The 23,928-nt window shown below is 48.6% G+C and overlaps 1 protein-coding gene and 1 long non-coding RNA gene across 4 annotated transcripts in view; one reads left to right on the top strand and one right to left on the bottom strand.

The window, feature by feature from the left end:
* The first annotated feature begins 415 nt into the window (after positions 1-415).
* LOC147573680 (uncharacterized) overlaps positions 416-23,928 on the top strand; it is a 28,345-nt gene continuing 4,832 nt past the window's right edge. The window contains exons 1-3 of one of the 2 annotated variants that reach the window (XR_015244962.1): positions 416-594; positions 3,398-3,634; positions 16,380-16,450. This is a non-coding gene — a long non-coding RNA (uncharacterized LOC147573680). Of the gene's footprint in view, positions 595-3,397; positions 3,635-6,399; positions 7,027-16,379; positions 16,451-23,928 lie in introns of those variants that run through there. The other variant, XR_015244963.1, reaches the window with a different exon arrangement.
* LOC112851394 (insulin growth factor-like family member 3) lies at positions 1,511-10,187 on the bottom strand. Of its 2 annotated transcripts, XM_025914932.2 has the most exons (4): positions 10,049-10,186; positions 2,467-2,520; positions 2,063-2,330; positions 1,511-1,877 (listed from the first exon to the last, which is right to left on the bottom strand). In XM_025914932.2, exons 1-4 carry the CDS (start codon positions 10,065-10,067, stop codon positions 1,844-1,846), a joined length of 375 nt encoding a protein of 124 aa, XP_025770717.1. In that variant the 5' UTR covers positions 10,068-10,186; the 3' UTR covers positions 1,511-1,843. The 2 variants fall into 2 exon arrangements, with proteins under 2 accessions (XP_025770717.1, XP_025770718.1); XM_025914933.2 differs by lacking the exon at positions 2,467-2,520 and having other exon boundaries at positions 10,049-10,187.

Here is a 23,928-nt window from a genome sequence, read left to right on the forward strand (position 1 = left end):
AAGTAATTCGTAGGATCTGTAGCACCTTTATGCCCTCAAGACCCTAGCTTCTCTTCTCCCAGCCTCTCCCCGTTCCCCAGTCATGTAGCACACCTCCGATCTCTGGATGGGGTAAGGAAGAGGTTAATCTCTTTGGCACCATTCCACACAGCTGGGGAAGCCACGTGCTTACTCACAGGCTCTCACCTTCCCCATGGGAGAAACCACAGCCTGAGAAGGTCTCTCCAGGCGCTCAACTGTGCTGCCTTTGGGGAGGTGTAATGAGAATCGGGTGAAATGGTTTCTCTTACCCTTTCCAGTGTGGCCAATCTTAGCTTTCCTTTCCCCTTCCTTCCTTCCTTCCTTCCTTCCTTCCTTCCTTCCTTCCTTCTTCCCTCTCTTTCTTTCTTTCTTCCTTCCTTCCTTCCTTCCTTTCTTTCTTTCTTTCTTTCTTTCTTTCTTTCTTTCTTTCTTTCTTTCTTTCTTTCCCCTCCAGTGGTGTGCTGGAACTTCTGTGTTGGACCCCAGATTTCCACAAAGGCAGCCTTGTTTGTGGGTGTTACGACTTTGTTAAATTAACAGTTGTTAAGCGGAGCATGGAGGGCCAACTAGCTGGTAAGCCAAGGTTCAATTAAAGATCACAAGAGAAATTGAAATAAATAATTTGTTACAGGTTCTAGAAGAAGTACATGGCAAGACGCAAGGGGCCACATGAGGTGGTCAAGGCAGGGTGCAGGCAGAGAGAGAGAGAGAGAGGCAGGACTCTGGGCACATGCCTTTATTTAGGTCTGAGTGGAATGTTTTGGGGTCCCTGGGCTAAGGCCAGATTGGTCCATTTAAACCATAAAGGGCAGTGTTTCGGTAAGGTCCACAGGGATCTTATCTAAGGGGCACCCAGGGGAAGGCCCTGCGGGGTAAGGGAGACTGTTGACCTTAAGTGCTGTTAGGTAAATCAGGAACTTAGATTTGCTTCTGACTCAGAGGGCTTTTATGTGGGGTATGCACTTGCACGGGGGAATGGGGGAGGGTGCCAGTTGAAGGTTCCCTGAAGGCTGCTTGGCCAAATCAAAAGGATTTTGAGGCACCGACACCGTGGAGTGGCTGAGCTAAACTCTTGAATGGTAGGTGATCGTCAAAATCAATGCTCTTTGAGGGGAAGATGGTAGAAAACTTCCATTTCACCATTTTGATGACACTTCTGTTACTCCTTCAGGTAACTTAAGGCAATCAGAAATCCTCTTTCCCAAGGGCTGGACACAGAACAATGTAGTAATCTCTCTTGGGCGTTATCTCTAAGGGTGAAGCCTATGAGCCTTACTAGATCCTTCTACTCTGCTCTTGCAAGAATGAAGACTCTTTCCCACATGCCATTAGCAACTTGAACCATAATGAACTCAGCAGCTAGGAGTTGCCCAATAGGCCTACTGGCATCTGTCATATCTCTTAAGTTAGGAGGCCATACAGAAGTACAAGCAAGTCTGATACATGCTGGAAAATCTTCTCCAGAGAAGTTACGAGTCTGAAGAGCACATTATTTTTGCAACAGAATCCCATGGATATTTAATAGCAAAAGGGGTTTCATAGAGCAACCAAAGAATCACGGGTGCCTATGGTACACGGCACCTCCGTGAGGTGATTGGTTAACACGTATCAGCAAGGGTGGTGAATCAGGACAGAGGGACCGAAGGACAAGGGAGCAATGACAGAGATAATGGGCAGACGTTAAAATGGAGCACACTGGGAAAACCAAGTGGCAGTCAGCTAAGGTCTCTCCAAGGTGGAAATCCCAGGCTCTTCATTGCACAGATGCTGATGGCTGCCCCAGCCTTCCTTTCCAAGCTGCCTTAGTGGAAATTTATTTTCTTCAATATCTTTCCAAATGAGAAAACATCTTTCTGCTGCAAAGAAGGAGGACCAATAAGTTATGAAGCACAGACAAGGGGATGAATGATAAGATTTGAGTCACTGCTGGAGATTAAGTGAGCAGGGTGTCCTCAAAAGGAATGGCCTAGACACCCACACTCCCTTCCTCCTTTCTCCTCATCCCTACCCTCTTTTCCTCAGCCAGGGGCAAGGTTCTTACCTGGCACAGTCCCCGGAGATGGGGGAGGAATAGCATCGAGACTTCACACCCAGAACCTTCAACTTCACAACATACTTCTTGGGGTCAAAGGACTCAGGACAGCAGAGCTCAAAGCAGGGCCAGAAGGTGCAATTAGGGCCACAGAGGTTGGTCCGATTCAGGGGCAGGATGGTGTCGTCATTACAGCACTGCTCCAGAGGGTTGTAGATCTTGTCCCCACACCTGGGTGCCTGCTGACATAGCCACAGCCCTGGGCCCATGGGGGCATCTGGGCAGAGATTGCTGGTGTGAGCCCAAGGAGGTCCCGGCACTAACTCCCCCAGTCAGGAGCCCTCTGTGAACCGTGACCCCACTTCCCAAGGGGAGCCTCGTCCCTCTTCATTCTTCCCCATCCTGGTACTCACCAGTGACAGTCTTTGAGTGCTGGAGGAGAAGAAAGACTAATACACACACAGGAGCTGGAGGAGAGGGAAAGGAGGTTGAGGATGGGGCGGGAGTGCGGCCACTGGGTTGACTGGCCTCAGGGAGGGCAGGCCAGTATGGGGAAGGCTTGGCTCCAGATTTGCTCTACAGGCTTGGGTTTGGGGCCACCTCTGCCTAAGGGCTAGTTCCTGATGCATGTAAGAGTCTAGACAGCTGGGTCCGAGCAGTCTGGACCCTTTAAAGGGGAGTGAATGCAAGAAAAACTTGGGATGCCATAGCTTAGGATTCTAAGAATGCAGTGGAGTTTCCCAGGTGGGAGAGGGGGTGGGGTAGGTGTTAAAGATATCCAGAGGATGGAAAGGAAGAGGAAGGAAGCTGGGGTAAGATTGACAAGGAGAGAATTTGGGTGCAGGGCTGCTTTGGGGATACGGCTGGGCTTGAAAGGGTCTTGGACTTGGAGCTCCCCTTACCTGTATTGCGCCTTCTGCCCGCCCCCCCTCCCCCCCCCCCCCCACGACTAGGGATGGAGTTGGAGAGATGCAGGAAATGGGAAAGAACGGAGGCGACCCGAAGGGTGTTTATAAATGCAATCACGTGACCGGGTTAGTGCCCAAGTTCACACATTCCACAGCTGTACTTGCTTTGAAAGCACACAGAGGCAGGTAACCATGAGATCATACGGATAAAACAGGAGGCAAAGGTCTGGGTCCATCTTCTACGACTTGCAGATGGAAAGTGTCCTGTTCCTCCATAACCTGAGCCCCCACCTCCTGGGCTACCGCATATCAGGTAGCGAGTGCGGTTTCCTCCGCGTGGTGGCCCCAGCATTAGTGAAGATGCAGAGAGGATGGCTTCTCCATTTGTTTTAAGTTTCCTCCCCTACAAAACACCTGCCATTTCTGTGTCTCCCAGGTACCTTATCCTTAGAACTTTCAAGCAACTCTGTCCCAAACCACTTTATTTACTCTCTGGAGAGCTATTTGGGACCCTGCTCACGGTCATCACGTGATCTAGCAGAAGGGCGCAGGCTCCATGAACTCGAGGCAGGGAACCAGAGGAGAGTGACAGTTTGCGGATTTCTCCCCCCATGGATTGTTGTGAGGATCCGAAGAGCATATGGCTCAAGGGCAGATCATAATAATGTTAACGGTAAGTAACGGATGGCATGTGAGGTGGCACTTGAGCGTGCAACCCAGGTAGAGGGAAGCTTAGAGTAAACTGAGGTCTTTGGATCTGGACACTCCCGATGGGCCCCACCTGTCAGCTTGTGTGTCTAATGTGCTTTTTAAAAAAATGTTTACTTATTTATTTTCAGAGGGGGCAGAGGGGCAGAGAGAGAGGGAGAGAGAGAATCCCAGGTAGTCTCTGTGCTGTCAGCGCAGAGTCCCATGCAGGGCTCGAACTCATGAACTGTGAGATCATGACCTGAGCCTAAGCCAGGGGTCGGACACTTAACCATCTGAGCCACCGAGGTGGCCCTAAGGTACTTCTGAGATGACCCAGTACTAGAGGGGAAACTACTGGCCAAAATCAGTTTAGGGAGTAAAGCAAAACTGGAGCAGTGGGACCTTTACCAGATGTGGTCTGCTTATAAAAATTCAGGGAAAGATCTGAAACCCCTTTATGATAATAGTCATTTCTGAGATGCATCTATTGAATTGGTAAAGTAATACCAGTGGCTTTTTGTCATGTCCTTCGTCCCTTTAAATTTCATTTTAAAAATTGGGGCACCTGGGGCACCTGGGTGACTCAGTCGGTTGGGAGTCTGACTTCAGCTCAGGTCACGATCTCGCGGTTTGTGAGTTCGAGCCCCAGATCGGGCTCTGTGATGACGGCTCAGAACCTGGAGCCTGCTTCAGCTTCTGTGTCTCCCTTTTCTCTGCTCCTCCCCCATTCACGCTCTGTCTGTCTCTATTGAGAGAGTAAATAAACATAATAAATTTTTAAACAAATTTCACTTAAAAAATTTAAAATCCCCAATACTTTTTTCCCTTGGGATTTTTCTGCCTTCTGGGCCTTTTTTTTTTTTTTTTAATGTTTAAAAATATTGGCCTGATATTTCAGTTCTTTACCAGTGACCTAGGTGTAATACAGTTATTGTCACTGGAACTTAGCGAGTATTAGTCATGCACGTGTGGGGAAATATGTTTGGGTATGTATGCTCTTGTGAAATCAGAGTTATAAGAGTAGGTGGTTAGAGTGCTGATGTGTTGCTCTCTATGGTAAGAACTAATTCTGTTGCATCACACACGCGGTTACCAATCACTTTTCTTCCCTTTTGCAGTGCAAATAAAGGTTTTGAGTTCTAAACAAACAAACAAACAAAAAAAGATAGATAATCCAGCAATAGCTGGAGACTTCAACACCCCATTTTCAATAATAGAACAAAACAGCAGATAGATGGTCATCAAGAGTATAGAATACTTGGGGGTATCTGGGTGGTTCAGTCTGTTGAGTGTCCGACTCTTGATTTCAGCTCAGGTCATGATCCCAGGGTCATGGGATCGAGCCCTGCATGGGCCTCTGAGCTGAACATGGAGCTGCTTGAGATTTTGTCGTGCTCTCTCTCTCTCTCTCTCTCTCTCTCTCTTTCTCCCTCTGCCCCTCTCCCCAACTCCTGCTCTCTTTCTCTTAAAAAAAAAAAGAATATAGGATACTTGTAAAAGCACTAGAAGCCAATTAAACCTAACAAACATCTGTAGAACACTTCAAAATAGCAAAATACACATTCTTTCAAGTACACGTGTAACATTCTATAAGCTCTACCATATTCTAAGCCATAGGAAAAGCCTCAATAATATAAAAGGATTGAAACCATACCAAGTACGTTCTCTGACCACAGTGGAATTCAAGGAGCAGTAAATAACAGAAGGAAATTTGGGAGGCTCACAAATATGCAGCAATATAAGAGCCAGTTCCTAAGTAAAATAACCAGTGGGTCAAGGAAATCTAAAGTCACAAAGGAAATTCAAAAATGGTTTGAGACAAATGAAAACGAAAACACCATGTATCAAAACATATGGCATACAGCTTACAGCAGTGATGGCAGAGAACTTATAGACGTAACGCCTATTTGATAAGAGAAGAAAGATCTCAAAGCAATAATTCAGTCTTCTGACTGGAAAAATAAGAGCAAACAAACCCAGGGGAGCAGAACCAAGGAAACAGTGATGATACCAAGGAAAGTAAATGAAATGGAGAATAGAAAAAACAACACGGAAAATCAATAGAATTAAAAGTGTGTTCTTTGAAAAGATTAACAGAGTCGACAAAACTGTAGCTAAAATGACCAAGAAAAAAACCATCCTTAAATTAATGCCAATCATTCATAAACTTCGAAAAAGAATGTTGGGTTGTTTTTTTTGTTTTTTTGAGACAGAGAGAGCATGAGCAGGGGAGGGGCAGAGAGAGAGGGAGACACAGAATTCGAAGCAGGCTCCAGGCTCTGAGCTGTCAGTACCGAGCCCGACATGGGGCTCAAACTCACGAGCCATGAGATCATGACCTGAGCTGAAGTCAGACACTTAACCGACTGAGCCATTCAGGTGCCCCATAAATTTCAAAAAATAAAACAACAGAACTTCCCAACTCAGTTTATGAGGCTAATATTACCCTACTATCAAAACCAAAGACATCACAAGAAAAGAAACCTATAGACCAACATCTCTTATGAATATAAATTAAGAAATTCTCAAGAAAAAATACTAACAAACAAAATCCAACAGCTTATATAAAGGATTTTACACCATGACCAAGTGGGATTTATCCCAGGAATGCAAGGTTGGTTCAACATATGACAATCATTCAATGTAATAAACCTTATTAGTAGAATATGGGCAGAGGGAAACATGATTATCTCAAATGATACAGAAAAGGCATTTGACAAAATTCATACTCTTTTGTGATTAAAATAGTAACAACAACAAAGAACAAATTGGGAAGCCAGAGATCTTCCTCAACCTGATCTACAAGAAAACCCACAGCTTACTGTACCTAATGGCAAAAGACTGCATGCACCTCTTCCCAACGTCTGGAACAGGACAAGTACATTCACCCTCACCACTCGATTTAACATTGCACTAGAAGTTCAAGCCAGAGAAATTCCGCAAGAGAAAAAACATTCAAATTGGAAAAGAAGATGTGAAATGATTTCTGTTTTCAAGTACCACGATCATCTAGTACGTTAACAATGCTTAAGGAAGCTACTCAGGCCACTACAGAACTAACAGATGAATTAAGCAAGGTTTCAAGATGCAAGGCCAACATATAAAAGCCCATTGTACACATTAGCAAAGAGCCATCTGAAATTGAAATTAAGAAAATAATTCTACTTACGGGGGTGCCTGGGTGGTTCAATCGGTTAAGCATCCGACTTCAGCCCAGGTCATGATCTCATGGTCCATGAGTTTGAGCCCAGTGTTAGGCTCTGTGCTGACAACTCGGAGCCTGGAGCCTGCTTCGGATTCTGTCTCCCCCTCTCTCTCTGCCCCTCCCCTGCTCACACTCTGTCTCTCTCTCAAAAATAAATAAACATTAAAAAAAAAATTCTACTTACAATAGTACCAACAATAATAAAATGCTTGTTAATAAATTTAACAAGGGGAGTGCAGAACGGGCACACTGAAAACAATACAGCTGTTGAAAGAATTTCAAGAACATGTAAATAAATCGAGCTCCATAAATGTACATGAGTTGAAAAATGTAATACTGGTAAGACGTCAGTGCTCCCAATTGACCTATAAGTTCAACGCCATTCCTGTCAAAATGCTAGCTGGTTTCTTTGCAGAAATGAGCAAGCTGATCCTAAGATTCAGACTGAAATACAAGGGACCCAGAGTAGCCAAAGCAAAGAACAAAGTTGTTGAACTGATGCGCCATCATTTCAAAGCTTACTCCAAAGCTATACTAGTTAATTCCGTGTGGTATTGACCTAAGGGACTCACATGTAGATCAATGGGCCGAATCGACAGTCGAGAAATAAACCAATGTAATTACAGTCAATTAAATTTCAACAAAAGTGCTATGACAATGAACTGGGGAAAAGAATAATCTTTTCAACAAATGGTGCTGGGAAAACTGGGTGTCTGTGTGCAAAAGAGAATAAGAAGGATGTGGAGAAGGAGAGAAAGAAGGATCTCTCCCATACCATACACAAAGATTAACTTCACATTGATCATAGACCTAAATATAAGAGCTAACACCATAAAATCATTAGCAGAAAACAGTGGAGTAAATCTTAATGACCTTGGGTTTAGGCCATGTTTTCTTGGCTATGACATCAAAAGCACAAGAGACCAAGAAAAAAAATAGAATTTATGAAAATGAAAACCTGTGTGCTGCACACAAAAATATCAAGGAAGTGAAAAGACAATCACGTAATGGGAGGAAGTATTTGTAAATCACATATATGATAAGAGGTAAGTATCCAGAATTTGTTGAAAAACTCCTACAGCTCAATAATAAAAGACACCCCAGTTTAAAAGTGGAAAAAGTATCCACTTTTCCAAAAGGACATACAGACAGCCAGTCAGCACATGAAGAGATGCTCATCACTGTTCATTAAGGGAATGCAAATTAAAACTATAGGCTATCTCTTCACATCCACGAGGGTGGCTGTAATAAAAAGAAAAGTGGGAAATCACAAGGATAGGGAAGGAGGTGGAGAAATCTGAACCCTCGTACATTGCTGATAGGAATATAAAATGGTTTAGCAACCGTGGAAAACAGTTTGACAGCTCCTTAAAGAGCTAAACATAGAATTACCATTTGACCCAGAAATTCTACTCCTAGGTATATACCCTGAAGACGTGAGAACAGGTACTCAAATACACATATACACATGTTCATAACAGTACTATTCCCAGTGGCCAAAAGATGGGAACAGCCCAAATGCCCATTAAAAGATGCATGGATAAACAAATTGTGGTATATAGACAGGGTGGAATATTATTCAGCTCTAAAAAGGAATGAAGTAGGGGCACCTGGATGGCTCAGTTGGTTAAACATCTGATTCTTGATCTCTGCCCAGGTCATGATCTCCTGGTTCATGAGTTCAAGACCCGTGTCAGGCTCTGAGTGCTAAGTGCAAAGAGCCTGCTTGGGATTCTGTCTCTCTCCCTCACTCTCTGCCCCTCCCCAACCCCCCCCCCTCAAAATAAATACACTTTTTAAAAAAGGAATTAGTACTGGTAAATTCTACAGTGTCAATAAGCCTCAAAAATATTATGCAAAGGGGAAGATGAAAGTAACATAAAAAGTCATGTATGGTATGATTGATTCCCTTTAATTTTTATGTTTATTTTTTGAGACACAGATCAAGCTGGGGAGGGGCAGAGCGGGGGGGAGAGGGAAACCCCAAGCAGGCTCTGCACTGTCTATGCAGAGCCCGATGTGGGGCTCAAACCCACAAACCATGAGATCATGACCTGAGCTGAAACCAAGAGTCAGATGCTCAACCGACTGAACCACCCAGGCGCCCCTGATTGATTCCATTTAAACGAAATATCTAAACTAGTAGGAAAATCCATGGAGACAGAATGCACATTGGTGGTTGTCAGGGGTGGGGATGAGAACGAATGAGCAGCTAAATGGGTGTGGGGTGGGCTCTCGCTGGATTCCTAGGGTGGCTTGGATAAAAAGCAATTCTGGAAGGTGGTTGGGCTACTCTTCATTCAACTTGAGCGAGAGGAGAAGAGAGGGGAAGGAGAAGGGGGGAGGGGCAGGAAGTACACAGAAGGAGATGCTGGAGACTCATAGTTACCCAAAAGGAAGTGTTATGAACACAGCAGGCATTGCTCATCTGAATGGACCATAGATGACAAAACTCCATCCACTTCTCCTTCCTCCCTGGGCCTGAATGTGAATAGACCCCTCACATGGGCACAGATCCTGGTGCAATCGAGCCTCATGCCTGGGACCTTCAACCTCCCAGCAGCCTGTTCTGAGAGCTCAAGGACTTGGGAAAACAGTGCTGGAAGCAAAGTCAGCAGGTTCACCTGGAACCCCCGAGTCAGGCCCCCTCACCACAGCACTGCTCCACGGGGTAACAGGGGTCTCTACACCTGAGCACTAGCTGTGACATCCACAGTCCAGGATCTGGGGGACTCAGAGCTGGATTGGATTCCAAGGATTAGTCTGGGACCTCCATCCATAGTACCGTCCCTTCTTCCCTTCTCGCTACGCCTGCTCTCACCTGCGATTCCCTCTGAGCCTGAGCTCAGGAGTTCAGAAATCCAGACAGCAGCTGAGAAGCAGAAGGGGAACGCGAATAATGCGAGAGAGGAGCCTTCTGGTCGCCACCAGGGTGCACAACGTGACGTCACTGACCTCCTTTCGCTGTTGGGAACAGCTCAGGGTGGATGTTGACTCAGGGTGGCACGGAGGGCCAGGGGAAGAGCTGAGTCTAATATTTTTGCAGGTTAGGACCGATGAAGTCAGAGATAACCTGGGGGTGATTACCAAGTAGGAAGCCAAGCATGGGTGGGCAGGAGAGCATTAGGTCTGAGGTTCAGAGGTGCATTAGGGGTGTGATGTCACAGAAGCTTGGGGTTGGAGTGCCCTTACCAAGGGTCCTGGGCACCATGGTTCTCGATGCAGCTCCAGGGCAGTCGATGGCAGGGCAGCAGAAGAGCTGGGTCTGGGGCCTTATACAGAGACTTCGATAGACACCGTTACCCACACCTGGGGAACCTACTCATCTCCCATTGCAACATAGGAGGCAGTGCTGCTAAAAGAGGAGGGGCATGAAGACTCCAGGTGAGTGGAGCCTATCTTCAGCCTCCCCAGGAAACACCTGGGACTAAGGATGGAGGAGCTGAATCCATTTTTTATTTTTCAATTTTTTTAAAGTTTATTTATTCAGAGGCAGAGAGAAAGAGGGAGAGAGAGAACAAGCGGGGGAGGGACAGAAACAGAGAGGAGGAGGAGGAGGAGGAGGAGGAGGAGAGAGACTGACTCCCAAGCAGGCTCCTTGCTGCCAGCGCAGAGCCTGGTGCCAGGGCTCGAACCCACGAACTACAAGATCATGACCTGAATCCAAGTCAAGAATTTAATGTTTAAAGCACCCGTTGTGACAAACTCGTTGGTCTTACATCCTGGGCAAGTGTCATGATCCACAGTTTTGAGAACACTTCTCTACCTTGCGGCTCGCTGAGGAGAGGAGAGGCCTGAAGAGCGGGGGAGAATGTACTGGCAGGACAGCGTGCCATCCCCCATCCCTTGGAGGGAGCAGACATTTAGGACTCTGGTTACTCCACAGTGTCTGCTTCAGAAGCCTCCTCCTTGGCCTCCTGCCTCCGTCTCAACCCTCTGACCACCCCCCTCACAGGAGACAAATGCTAGGATCTTCCACAGACTCAAATCTCACCACTTCCATTTCTGCATAGGACCCCATGAGGTTAAGTCCAGAATCCTCTCAGAGGCCCACAGGGTGATTTGCCCCACCCTATGCCCTCCCAGGGCTGAGCCTCCTTGAAACAGTCAGTTCTCGCTCATTCTTAGAGTCATAGCTCTGATGTCCCTTCCTCCAGGAAGCCATCGTGATCCCCTTGACCCTCTGTTCCAGCCCTACTCACTGTGAGTCACTATTGTTTGGGATGATTTATGTTCCCCATTGGACATAAGTACCAGAAGGATAGGTCCTGGGACTAAGTCACCACTGTGTCTTTAGCACTGATTACCATAGGGCTGGTGACAGAGCAGGTGCCTGAGGAATATGGAATGGATAGATGGATGGATGGATGGATGGATGGACGGATGTATGGATGGATGGATGAATGGATGCATGCATGATGAAAGCCCTGTGTTCAGGGTGTATCTAACTCCACATGTCTGTCTTGACATAATGGCTTTCTGTGAATTGGTCAGAAATCAGCCTGAAGCTCGAGCCTCTCCCACCCCAGGCAGCCTCTCTGCCCTGCCTGTAATGCTGTTGCTCATGTGGGTCCTGTGGGATTTCATGCCCTGGGGGCGGTCTCAGGCCCTCTCTCCTGGGTAGCCTCCCTCACAACTCCCCACTCCCCAGCTCCTCCACCCCATACACATCAGACTCAGCCCTGTGCTGGGGGCCGGAAATTCAGGCCACCAACAGCATGGGGGCCCTGCCAGGACCGAGAGAGTTGATCTTGGGCTCAGAGCCTTCTCTGTTCCCGATTTTACTAACCACTGGCCTGTGTCCACTGGGGAAAATGGATCGTACATCACTGTGCAGCTTACACTCAGTCTGAAAAGAAAACGAAAAGAAAAATGGGCAATAAAATGCACTGTCAGCCTCCCTAAGGGAAGTGGCTCCACGTTCTGGTCCCAAGTGGCTTCTCACTGAGGAAGAGCTACCCCCCTGTCTCTCAGATCAAGCATAGTCAGGCACAAAGCTGATTTATTTCCATGAAGGAGATGAGTGAAAACATTTATCCATCCTGTTGTCTTCATCCTAATGAGGCCATGGTCTACCTGAGGGTCTAGTGATGGTTGTGGGCTTTTTCATCCAGCACATCAATGAAACAAGTAGGATAATGACACTGATATCACATCAATCAACTCCAAAGCCATTGATCACTCACCTAGTGCCCAGCCCAACTTCTTCCTGTACTCTCATTTATATTCTCTCTCCTCTCCTGGGCCCTTCCATCTCTCCCGGTCTCTCTCCCCTCTGAGCCTGATGAGAACAGTGAGTTTTGCGGGGTCAGCCTCCACACTGACTCTCAGATCCTGAACCTAAGATCAGTGCCTGCGATGTACAAGTTGTGTGTCCTCGAATAAATGACTAAAAAGCTGATATGGAAGTTGGCATGGTATCCCTGTGGCATTTGAGTCCCTGTCTTGGCTTCACAAGTGACCCCCAGAAACCTGGCAAATTTCCCGTTTTGCCGACTCATTCAAATAAGAATTTCCAAATCTGGAAAGAAAATGTCACTGCCTGTCACAGTCTCTTGCACCTGAATAATATCAGCTGCGGTTACTACACTCTGGTCCTTGGGCTGGGAGTGTGAGGTCAGGGAGTGGACGGGCAGGGCAGGTAGTCACATACAGAAGAACCTGGAAAAAGATTTGCAGGGTCACATCGATAAGGCATTATTCACTATTTCAACTTGGGAGAGTGGGGATGGCTCTGAAGTATATGCCACACCTTCCTTTTTGCTCAAGTGGCGTTATTACTGGAGGCATTTAGGGGAATGAAGGGGTCATCTCTCCTCTCCTGGCTCTTAAAGAATCTGACATCAAGTTCCAAAGTGACAGCTATCCTGTCTGACATCTGCCCCAGCTCCAGAGCTGAGCAATACCCCTGGGGGGCCAGGGAAGAGGACTGGAGATCTGCCATCACCATTCGTTCTCTAGAGATAAAGGGACCTGCGGAATCTGCTGCTTGACCATCGACTGAACCAATGGCAACCCCAGAGATGTGACTATCTCAGTGCAGCCTCCAGGGGACAGAGGACAGAACCCCATCTCCAGTCACAGCCACTCCCAAGCGAACCTCATCTTCTACCCCAGCCTCTTCCTTTCCCTGCCCTCATCTCCTTCCATAGCAAGGTCCCATCCTCACCCCCAAAATCAGTTTCATTTAGATTGTTAAGCTTATTGCCTCCCAAAGCAATCTATAGATTCTATTCAATCCCTAGCAAAATCCCAATGGCCTTTTCCCCTCCTCCTCCTCCTCCTCCTCCTCCTCCTCCTCCTCCTCCTCCTTCCTTCTCCTTCTCCTTCTCCTTCTTCCTCTTCCTCTTTCTCTCCCTCTCCATCTCCTCCTCCTCCTTCTTTTTCCAGAAATGTAAAAGCTCATTCTCAAATTCATATGGAATTTCAAGGGGCCCTGAATAGCTAAAAGAATCTTGAAAAAGGAGAACGAAGTTGGAAGATTCAAACATCCTGATTTTACTTATTTAAAAAAAAGTTGTTTTTAATGTTTATTTTTGAGAGAGAGACAGAGACATAGCATGAGTGGGGGAGGGGCAGAGAGCGGGAGACAAAATCTGAAGCAGGCTCCAGGCTCCGTGGGGCTCCGTGGGGCTCGAACTCACGGACTGAGAGATCATGACCTGAGCCAAAGTCGGACACTTAACCGACTGAGTCAGATGCTTAACTGACTGAGCCACCCAGACAACCCCACACATCCTGATTTTAAACTTACTATAAAGATACAGTAATCGGGGCGCCTGGGTGGCTCAGTCGGTTAAGCGGCCGACTTCGGCTCGGGTCATGATCTCGCGGTCCGTGAGTTTGAGCCCCGCGTCGGGCTCTGTGCTGACGGCTCAGAGCCTGGAGCCTGCTTCAGATTCTATGTTGCCCTCTCTCTCTGCCCTTCCCCTGCTCATGCTCTGTCTCTCTCTGTCTCAAAAATAAATAAACATTAAAAAAATAAAAAAAAAATAAAGATACAGTAATCAAAACAGTATGGTACTGACATAAGGGAAGACATACAGATCGACGGAATGTAATTGAGGTTCTAGAAATAAATCCATACATCTATGGCCAGTTGATTTAAGATTTTATTTTTAAGTAATCATCACACCCAACATGGGGCTCTAACTCACAACCCCAAGATCAAGAGTTGCACGCTCTGACTGTGCCAACTAGGTACCCCTATGGCCAATTGATTTTTTTAATGTTTGTTTGTTTATGTTGAGAGAGCAAGCAAGCATGGGAGGGGAACAGAAGGAGAGAGAATCCCAAGCAGCGTCCATGCTCAGCTCAGAGCCTGACTTGGGGGCTTGATCCCACAACTGGGAGATTATGACCTGCGCCAAAATCAAGAGTTGGATGCTCAACTGACTGAGCCACCCAGGCGCCCCCAGTTGATTTTTGATGAGAGCACCAAGGCCATTTAATGTGGAAAGAATAGTTTTCAACATGTGGTGCTGAGACAAATGGATATCTACAGGCAGAATAATGAAACTGGACCTCTCTCTATCAAGAAGCGCGAAAATACAGCCCACAGAATGGGAGAAAGTATTTGCAAATCATAATCTGACAGTGATCAAGAATATCATATCCAGAATATATATAGAACTCTTGCAAAAAGACAGACAAGACAATTTAAAAATTGGCAAAGGACTTGGATAAATATTTCTCCAAAGAAGATATCCAAATGTCCCCAACACGCACATGAAAAGATGCGCAAAGTCATTTTTATTCAGGAAATGCAAATCAAAACTACTAGGAATTATCTGTCACTATGCACCCACGAGAATGGTGATGATTTTTTTAAGTGGGGGGAAAGGTATTAGAGGGTTTGGAGAAATTGCACCCCAAACTGTCTGTCCTTCAATAAGTTATTAAGCAGAGAATTACCGCGTGAACCAGCAATTATGCTCCTGGGTAGATACCCAAAAGAACTGAAGTAGTTGTTCAGACAATCACTCGTTCACAGTGGGAGGATTCCCAAGAGTCAGAAGGTGCAAATATCACGAATGTCCATCAGTTGACGGGTGGATAAACTGAATGCGATGTATCCGTATAATGAAATCTTGTTCCTCACAACATACACAAGATACCGATACACACAACAACCCGGATGCCTCTTGAAAACAGGTGAAAGAAGCCAGACAAAGCAGAGGACCACGTATTGTATTCGTATTTTTTTAAAGTTCATTTATTTATTTTGAGAGAGAGCCTGGGGGAGGGGCAGAGAGAGAGGGAGAGAGAGAATCCCAAGCAGGCTCCCGCGGTCAGCGCAGGGCCCAATGTAAGGCTTGATCTCGCGAACTGTGAGATCATGACCTGAGCTGAAATCAAGAGTCGGATGTTTAACCGACTGAGCCGCCCAGTATTATTCTAACAATATGAAAAATCAAAAATAAGCAAATCAGTCCTGTCTGTATCTCCCTCCACCTCCCTGCCCTTTTGTGACTCAGCTCCTTTGAGAGATGAGGCTCTGGGCCCTGGAGCACGCGGCTGGGGCCTTGCTCGGCTGTCCCTCCTCAGAGACCTCTCCAAGCCATGCCCCGTGGTCTGTGCTGTCGCCATCACCCTGGCTGGTCTCCATGCCTCTACTGTACTTTGGACGTTGGTGAGGCGTCCAGGCCTGCCCTGCGTCTCCCCAGGAAGTGCGTCGAATCCAGGCCTCGAGAGGTGGGCCCTCAACTGGGAAACAAGACGGGCAGCCCAGCCTGAAAGCGGGGCTCTCGCCTGGAGCCCACTCCATTACTGAGTATCGAACCATTTGGCCGCCAAGGTTTACAACGGCCCTGAGGAGTTTCGGTAAACAGCATTTGATACGATTCTGTGAGGCACCTAATAACCATTTTCTCATCGATTTTGATTATAAAACATATCACTCAAGACTGACTCAAGGGGTTGTACGGCCCGCTACCGAGGTGGTGAGACCCACCGTGGAGAATGCCGCTGGCAGAGGAAGCAGGCCCGAAAGGGGGCGATGTGGGGCTCTCTCTTCCACTCCTCTGCCCACATTCTGTCTGTCCCTCCATCTCTGCCTGTCTCTCTCCTGCTCACCTTCTCTGTCCCTCTTCAGTGTCCGCTGACTGCTGGACTCTGCTTCCTGAATGACCCTGGAGAGAGGGGTCTGTCGTTGAGTTGGGTGTGGAACATGGAGTTGTGTTTGGGGACAGGAGACGCTCAGCCTGACTCTCTCCTGCATAGGCTGACTGGTCCCCTTTCTATGATTCTGGACAATCCTGAGAGATTATTGTGCTCTGGGAAGTCCCCGGGGCCCTGACCCCTCACCCTTACCCCTACACAGTATCATTAGGTACAATCCCCAGGCTGGCCCTGGGGACACTGCCCTGACATATTTTTCAAGACCTTAGGCCCTTTTCTGGCCAGATGCAAAACGCAAGAGACTCCACACATCCTACAATTTTACCTAGATTGTCATCAGGGGAGCTTGACAGTTTGGGAAGGCCATAAATGGTGGACCTGGGGCGTTTCTCTGCTCTCACAGGTGGCGAGGTATGCCTGCTTTTTCAACGTATGAACGCATTTCAAGATACTCACCATGGTCTCCTGGTTTCAGTGAGTAAAATCCCATCTTTATCACAAAGCCTGGGGTTCTTGCATCGACCTCGCCAGGGTGTGGGACAGGGGGTTGGGCCACCATCCATAGAGAAGGAGGAGTGGTCAGTACCGAGTACCTCCTGACTCCTCTTGCCCGGAGGAGGGAGGACCGGACCGCTGCGCCCCCTGGAGGGCATCGGGGATGGGGCAGGGCTGCGCGAGCGTGGACCAGGCGGGAACGGCCACCCCCAGGGAGCAAAAATTCGCCTCTCCTGGAATCCCAAACCCAGGGCTGGACTCACCCCTTGGTCCCACGGCCAGTAAGCAGTGGTGTGGGAGTTTGGACGCTCACACGGGAAGAATTTATTTGCCTCCAAAATGATTTCTTTGGAATAAACCAAACATGTCGGCATTATGAGATTCTGGAAACTGACAGATCTGGACTTAGTAACACAACATAGAGGACACGGTCAAAGTGGACAATCCATAAGACTCTGACCTTCCCCCTCAGAGGACTCTTCAGGGACCTCCTGAATCAACGTTGATGGATGGGAGGCTGGGATGTTTGAACTAAATGTCATCTCAGGTGCACCTGGGTGGCTCAGTCAGTGAGCCAAAGGTCTGGAACCTTTGAGAAAGCCCGGGAGGGAGGCGCCTATTTGCACCCTGTTTGGGGAGACACCACCTCAATGACCCAGAGCACCTCTCTTTTCTGTCCCAATTTTGATATAAGTGTTGAAAAATGAAATTAATACATAGAAAATAATTTTAAGGTCTCAGAATTTATTCTTTTTTAAGTTTATTTATTTTGAGAGAGAGTGTGTGCATCTGGGGGAAGGCCAGAGAGAGAGGGGGGGAGAGAGAGAATCCCCAGCAGGTTCTGTGCTGTCAGCACAGAGCCTCACGCGGGGCTCGATCCCATGATCCTGGGATCATGACCTGCACTGAAATCATGAGTCGGATGCTTAGCAGACTGAGCCACCCAAGGGTCCCTAATGTCTTTCACAATTTGAAAAGTGCATTATCCCACAAACCCTGGGATCAGGAAGGGAAGGAGAGGGGAAGGAGGTTCATTCCAGACTGAAAAGGGGGATCTGGACGCCATTTCAAACCATCCCTCACCAGAACTTCTCTCCGGGAGGGGGTTGGGTGCAGCTCTGCTCGGAACTGAGCTGGAGAAGATCAGAAGTGGGAGGTGGGGCACTCGGAGTGTGGCCATACGGGGCCCCCCGCCCCAGGAAACACGGGGCCAGTTCTCAGACTAGCAGATCAAGTGCTGGGTGGACACAGCCGGGGGTGAGGCAGGCTCTGGGGACACTTGGAATACGGCAGAATCAGAATCAAGTCTTCATTTAGCCCCTGGGGTCTCTCTAGGCTCTCCTTTATCCTGCCACTTCTGTGACCTTCCCAATTTCCTCTCTTTTTTATGCTATGTCCTCTGGGTTCAGATCCACCCGTATGTAGCCTCACGACCAGTTTCCAGTTTCACATCAGGGTTTTGACACCATCCCTTCTGGGTCAGATGCGGGGGGATCATGGGCAAGGGCAAGCACTGGGACTAAGGATTGGCACTCAGTTCTCTTCCTCTTTTCCTGTGGGCCGGGGGGTGGAGGAGGGACTCTGAACCTGGGCTCAGGTTGGGGGGAGGGGGCTGTCCCTCAGGACAACAGGACAGGACAACAGGACAACAAGTCCTCAACAGGACTTGAAATGGCCCCAGTTGATGCATTTCTGGGCCCACAGGGCCGTGAATGAGATCATAGCCGGGTCAACCTTGCTTGTGAGATGATGAACTCATTGGGTTGGAGAGAAGATTCTCATTCTCGAGGGGTGGAGGTGACCGGGGAGGGGATGATGCGGGGGAGACGCTTTTGCAGTGCCGACCCTCCTTGCTCCATCCACATCCCCATGATTTGTTCAGCTCATGAGCTCCATACTCCCCTCACCCGGCTTCACGATGAAATGGTGGCCACTGGTGCAGAACGTGCTTGCAAACGTACTAAGTGCTTTTTTAAAAAAAAATCCACACCTGTATACGGAGAGAGAGAAATGAAAACATCTCACTTTTTTCAGTGTAGTGTACCACATAACGTTTCCCAGTTACAAGGCCATGAATATCTCAGTAAACATTTTAAAGTGTATTGTGTTCCTGGGGCGCCTCGGTGGCTCCGTCGGTTAAGTGTCTAACTCTGGGTTTTGGTTCAGGCCGTGATCTCGGTTCGTGAGTTTGAGCCCTGAGTCACGCTCTGCACTGACAGCACGGAACCTGCTTGGGATTCTCTGTCTCCCTCTCTCTCTGCTCCTTCCCTGCTCACACTCTTTCCTTCTCTCTCTCTCTCTTTCTCTGTCTCTTTCAAAAGAAGTAAAGAAACATAAAAAAAGGAAAATACAGGGTAATAAGCTTAAAACACAGTGGTAATAATTGCGTCGTGATGACATATGAGAAATTCAGTGATTCAGACTCTTATCCAAACCAAAATCTTTTTATGGTATAATCGTTTTGTGGGTAGAACTGAGCGGATGACAACATCTGTGGATGTTCAGGGAGGAACCATGGTTTTTATGTGGGAGAATGAAATTAGCAATATGGAATTGCAGAGGGGAAAAAAATAACCGGCTAAGGAACCAGGCCACCCCCCTCCCCATGAAATTCCTCTTTAGAAAGTCTGGGGTAACCTATATAATTGACGGGTTGAGTGCAAGTCTTGATGTTATGCTTTATTTATTTTGAGAGAGGGAGAGAGAGAGCGTGCGCACGAGCCGGGGTGGGGCAGAGAGAGAGGGAGAGACAGAACCCGAAGCAGGTTCTGGATTGTCGGTGTGGAGCCTGACGCGGGGCTCAAACTCACGAACTGTGAGATCATGACCGGAGCCGAAATCAAGAGTCAGATGCTTAACCGACTGAGCCACCCAAGTGCCCCCTGCTCTTATGCTTTAAATTCACCCAGAAAGAGTGAACCTGTGAAACCCTAGACACCGCATCCTCGGCCCCTAGTAGAAGCAGAGCCCCAGGTGCGTGCATCTTCCCTCTCTCGCTACCTGGGACCTCGCCGTGTGTCCCTGGGCATGCCGCGTACCCTCTATGACTTGTGCGTGATCAGTCTTATTCATAGTTCCCTGGTGGTTGTTGCCGACGCGTGTTCTGGGATCATAATAAGAAATACAAGGATGGGGGCACCGGGGTGGCTCAGCAGTTCGTTGAGTGTCCGACCTCAGCTCGGGTCATGATCTCACGGTTTGTGGGTTCAAGCCCCACGTTGGGCCTTGTGCTGACGGCTCAGAGCCTGCTTCAGATTCTCTGTCTCCCTCTCTGTCTGCCCCTCCCTCGCTCACACTCTTTCTCCTCTCTCTCTCTCAAAAGTAAATAAACCTGAAAAAAAAAAAAAAACCCACAAAGGCAGATCCAGCCACCACACTGGTTGCGGTTGGGGAAATGCCAGTGGGGACTCACCACAATGGCACGGGCGCCCGGGTGAGCCCTTCAGGCGTTGCCAGCAGATAACGGCTGAGACCCACACCACACCCATTCACCAGCTGATAGACATTCGGGTTGTTCCCAGCTTGAGGCTATTATGAATAACTCTGCTACAGATATTCTTGTACAAGTGGATGGGAGGAGGTATTTCCTGCTTTTCACCTGGGAGGGCCTTCTGAACAACGATGGAAAGAATGCCCTCAGGATGCCAGGAGGGAGACGCAGGTATTTTGTCCTGGAGCGAAGTCGGAAGCCGGTGACAGGAGGAACGGAAATGTCCTTTTCTGTTGCACATTCCAGAAGGTACAGATTTGCCAGCGGTACCCAAGAGGTGTGGGAACACGGCACCCGGGGCCTCTCCCTCAGGAAGGGCTGAGGGCAGGACCTTCCTGTCCTTTCTGGAGGAGCTGGCCAAGGACTGATGGAGGTGGGCCGGGAGGTCAGTCCAGACTGCGTCTGTGACCTGCGGTGGGTCCCTTTGCTGGGGTCTTTCCTGTATCCTGGGACCCAGGGTGGGGGTGGGAGATACTCTGACTTCCTGTGAGACCCTGAGCATCCTGAGGGGGAAAGAGACAGAGTCCCGACAACTGGGTACGTGGCGTTGGCCACGGCAGCCCTAGTCTGTTTCCCCGTAGAACTCTAGGACCATTACAGATGGTTGACTCATCCCTGGACAAGAGTGGCCAGGGCTGGGATGGGGGACAAGAAGGCAGCTGGTTGTGAAACTTTTTTTTTTTAATGTTTAATGTTTTTTATTTTTGTTTGAGAGGGAGAGAGAGTGCAAGAGGAGGGAGGAGAGAGAGGGAGATATAGAATCCAAAGCAGGTTCCAGGCTCTGAGCTGTCAGCACAGAGCCCGATCGATGCAGGACTCGAACCCACGACCTTTGAGATCATGACCAGAGCTGAAGTCGGAGGCTTACCTGACTGAACCATTCCCGCGCCCCTGGTGGTGGAACTTTTTATTTGAGTATCTAGTGTCTCCTGTTGGAGGCTGGACAGCCCCTTCCCGGGGAATTTATATTGATGTGGGACAGATGACACCCGTACAAAATAGAGTTGATCGTGCACACAGAGAGCAACGGTACAGGGCAGGGCTCATGAGCAGTCCGGAGGGAAGTCCACGTGAGATGACTGAAGTGGGTGGCTTTGGCCTTCCTTTGGGCTAGGACTTGGGGCGGATGAGGGTTCCTGGATGTGGGACGGGTTTAAGCGCCTGGAACTTCCTGCCGGTGCCAAGAGAGGGAAAGTATTGGCTCTCTCATAGGTCCGTCTGCCCACGCGAAGCAGAAGCCGGGGGTATGGGGCCTGAAGCCGTCAGGACCTGACATCAAAAATGGAGGTGGGTCATACTACCTGCGAACGGCATCTTGGCGCCTTCGGAAGGTATGGGGACAGGATTGAGACTCGGGGCTGTCTGACCCCAAAGCCTCACTGCTGTCAGATTGGCGGCCTCCAGTGTCCGAGAGCCCTGGCCCCACCCCCAGCACGGCCTCCAAGACCCACCCCCACCCCCACTTCCGTACCTTGTCCCGATCTCCCTCCTCCTCCTACCCGAGGGCCTCGCTCAGCTGCCCTGTGACACCATGTTCCGGGCCCCGGAAAGCCGGCCAGCCTCCTCCCGTCTCAGAGACACCAAACTCAGCCCTGTCCTGGGTAGCATGGTTTCCTCTTGTGCCCTGACCTCGCCCTCTTCTTTGGTAAACACGACCAGGCCTGGAGCCCAGCCCACCTCCAGCCTCGCCAGGAAACACCTGGACAGAGGTTAGGAGAGGTAGACTCCTTCCGGGGAAGACTTGACTTCGAGTCAATGGCTCTTGGCAAAGGGGCCAGTGAGCCCCCGCCCAAAGCCTTCTCCACCCCGAGTTCACTAACCATTTGGCTGTGATTCGGTGGGAAGCAAGCACAGTGGTTGTTCGGCAGCACTGAGTTTGGGGCGTATCGTTAGGCACTAGGAGGTAACTGAGACACCATCGAGGCATTGTGACTGAAGTCAAGGAGGGTGTGGCATCCCTTAGTTCACTGCTCCCTCCTCAGGCCTACATCAGGGGCTCCACGGTGGCCATTGTCAAGAACGTGACTTCCAGTGGCGCCTGGGTGGCTCAGTTGGTTGAGTGTTGACTTTGGCTCAGGTCATGATCTTGCCGTTTGTGAGTTTGAGCCCAGTGTCAAGCTCTGTGCTGACAGCTCAGAGCTTGGAGCCTGCTTAGGACTCTGTGTCTCCCTCTCTCTGCTCCTCCCCTGCTTGTGCTCTCTCTCTCCCTGTCTCTCAAAAATAAAGAAACATTAAAAAAAAAAAAAAAAAAAGAATGTGACTTCCAGTGTGCCCTTGTGCCTGACAGTTGTGGGAGGGTCTTGTCTCTGGTTGTCTTTGTGCAGCATGCTTCGTTGCGCCCCACCTCGTTCTCCTTCTTCTCAAGGGAGAGGAAATATTATCACGCAAGTTTAGTGAGTGATTATGTGCTAAGAGCCATTCAAGGCTTATACCCCTTGGGGCACCTGGGTGGCTCAGTCGGTTAAGCGTCCAACTCTTGATTTTAGCGCAGGTCATGATCTCATGGTTCGTGGGATCAAGCCCCATGTTGGGCTCTGTGCTGACAGTGTGGAGCCTCCTTGGGATTCTTTCTCCCTCTCTCGATGCCCCTCCCCTGCAGTCTCTCTCTCTCTCAAAATAAATAAACGTTAAAAAACCTGTGTTCTCCTTGATCCTTAAGTCTCACGTCAGCCCTGACAAGTAGGTACCATGTGATCCCTCTTGTACAGATAAGGAAACTGAGGCACAAGGAGGTCATGCCCTCCTTTGGCATCCAGAACAGAGGCCTCCCTCCAGAGCCTGCTCTTCCCCAGGGCCTTGCCCTCTGGGGGGTCCCACGGGTCTCCTGGGGGCTGAGGGGACTCTGTGTCCTGTGGTATTTCAGTGAGTCTCAAGCCAACCCCATTCCACAGGAGACGCTGTTGCCTCCCCCAGTCATGGCCCTGTTCTTGGTTCCCCTTTCTCTTTTCCTTTTGTCCTTTTGTATCCATTTTCCAAGGCAGCCATAACAAGGTACCACAGGCTGAGAGGAGCTTAAACGACAGAAACTGACTTCCTCATGATTCTGGAGGCCAGAAGTCCAGGATCAAGTGCTGACATGGTTGGTGTTGCCTTTTTTTATTTTTTTTTAATTTTTTTAATGTTTATTTAATTTTGAGAGAGAGAGACAGACAGAGTGTGAGCCGGGGAGGGGCAGAGAAGGACAGAGACACAGAATCCGAAACGGGCTCCAGGCTCTGAGCTGTCAGCACAGAGCCCAACACGGGGCTCGAATTCACAAACCGCGAGATCATGACCAGAGCCAAAGTCAGACGCTTAACCGACTGAGCCACCCAGGCACCCCAGTTGGTGTTTCTTAAAGCCTCCCTCCACGGCAGTCTGCAAGTGTGAAATCAAAATCCAAATTAGGTCCAGATGGTGGGAGGGGAGGATGGAGAGGTTGGACGAAGGTAATCAAAAGATTCAAATTTCTGGTTACAAGACAGATGAGTACTGCAGTATAACCTAGGACATGACCACAGTTCTATGTAGCTAGACTGCCGTGTGGGATATTTGAAAGTTGCCAAGAGTGCATCCTAAACGTTTCCTCATCACGAGAAAGAAATTTTTTCTTCTATCTGTATGAAATGACAGCATTAAAAAAAAAAAAAAGTTTTAATTTATTTAAGTAATTTCTACACCCAATGTGGGGCTCGAACTCACGATCCCAAGATCAAGAGTCACGTGCTCTTCCAACTGAGCCGGCCAGGGACCCCGACATGACAGATGTTAACTAAGCTTATCGTGGTCCTCATTTCACGATACATGTAAGTCACATCATTACGCTGTATGCCTTACACTTGTTTATACGGTGCTGGATGTCATTTATATCTCGACAAAACTGAAAAAAGTAAAAAGAAACAAAAAACAAACAAACCTCCCCCCCCCCCCCCCCCCACCAAATCAGGTCCAGACGCTGTGATTGGTTAGTATGTCTCTTAAATGCCTT

Source organism: Puma concolor, chromosome E2 (assembly GCF_028749965.1).
Source record: "Puma concolor isolate L17-30 chromosome E2, mPumCon1.1.hap2, whole genome shotgun sequence".
NCBI lineage: Eukaryota > Metazoa > Chordata > Mammalia > Carnivora > Felidae > Puma > Puma concolor.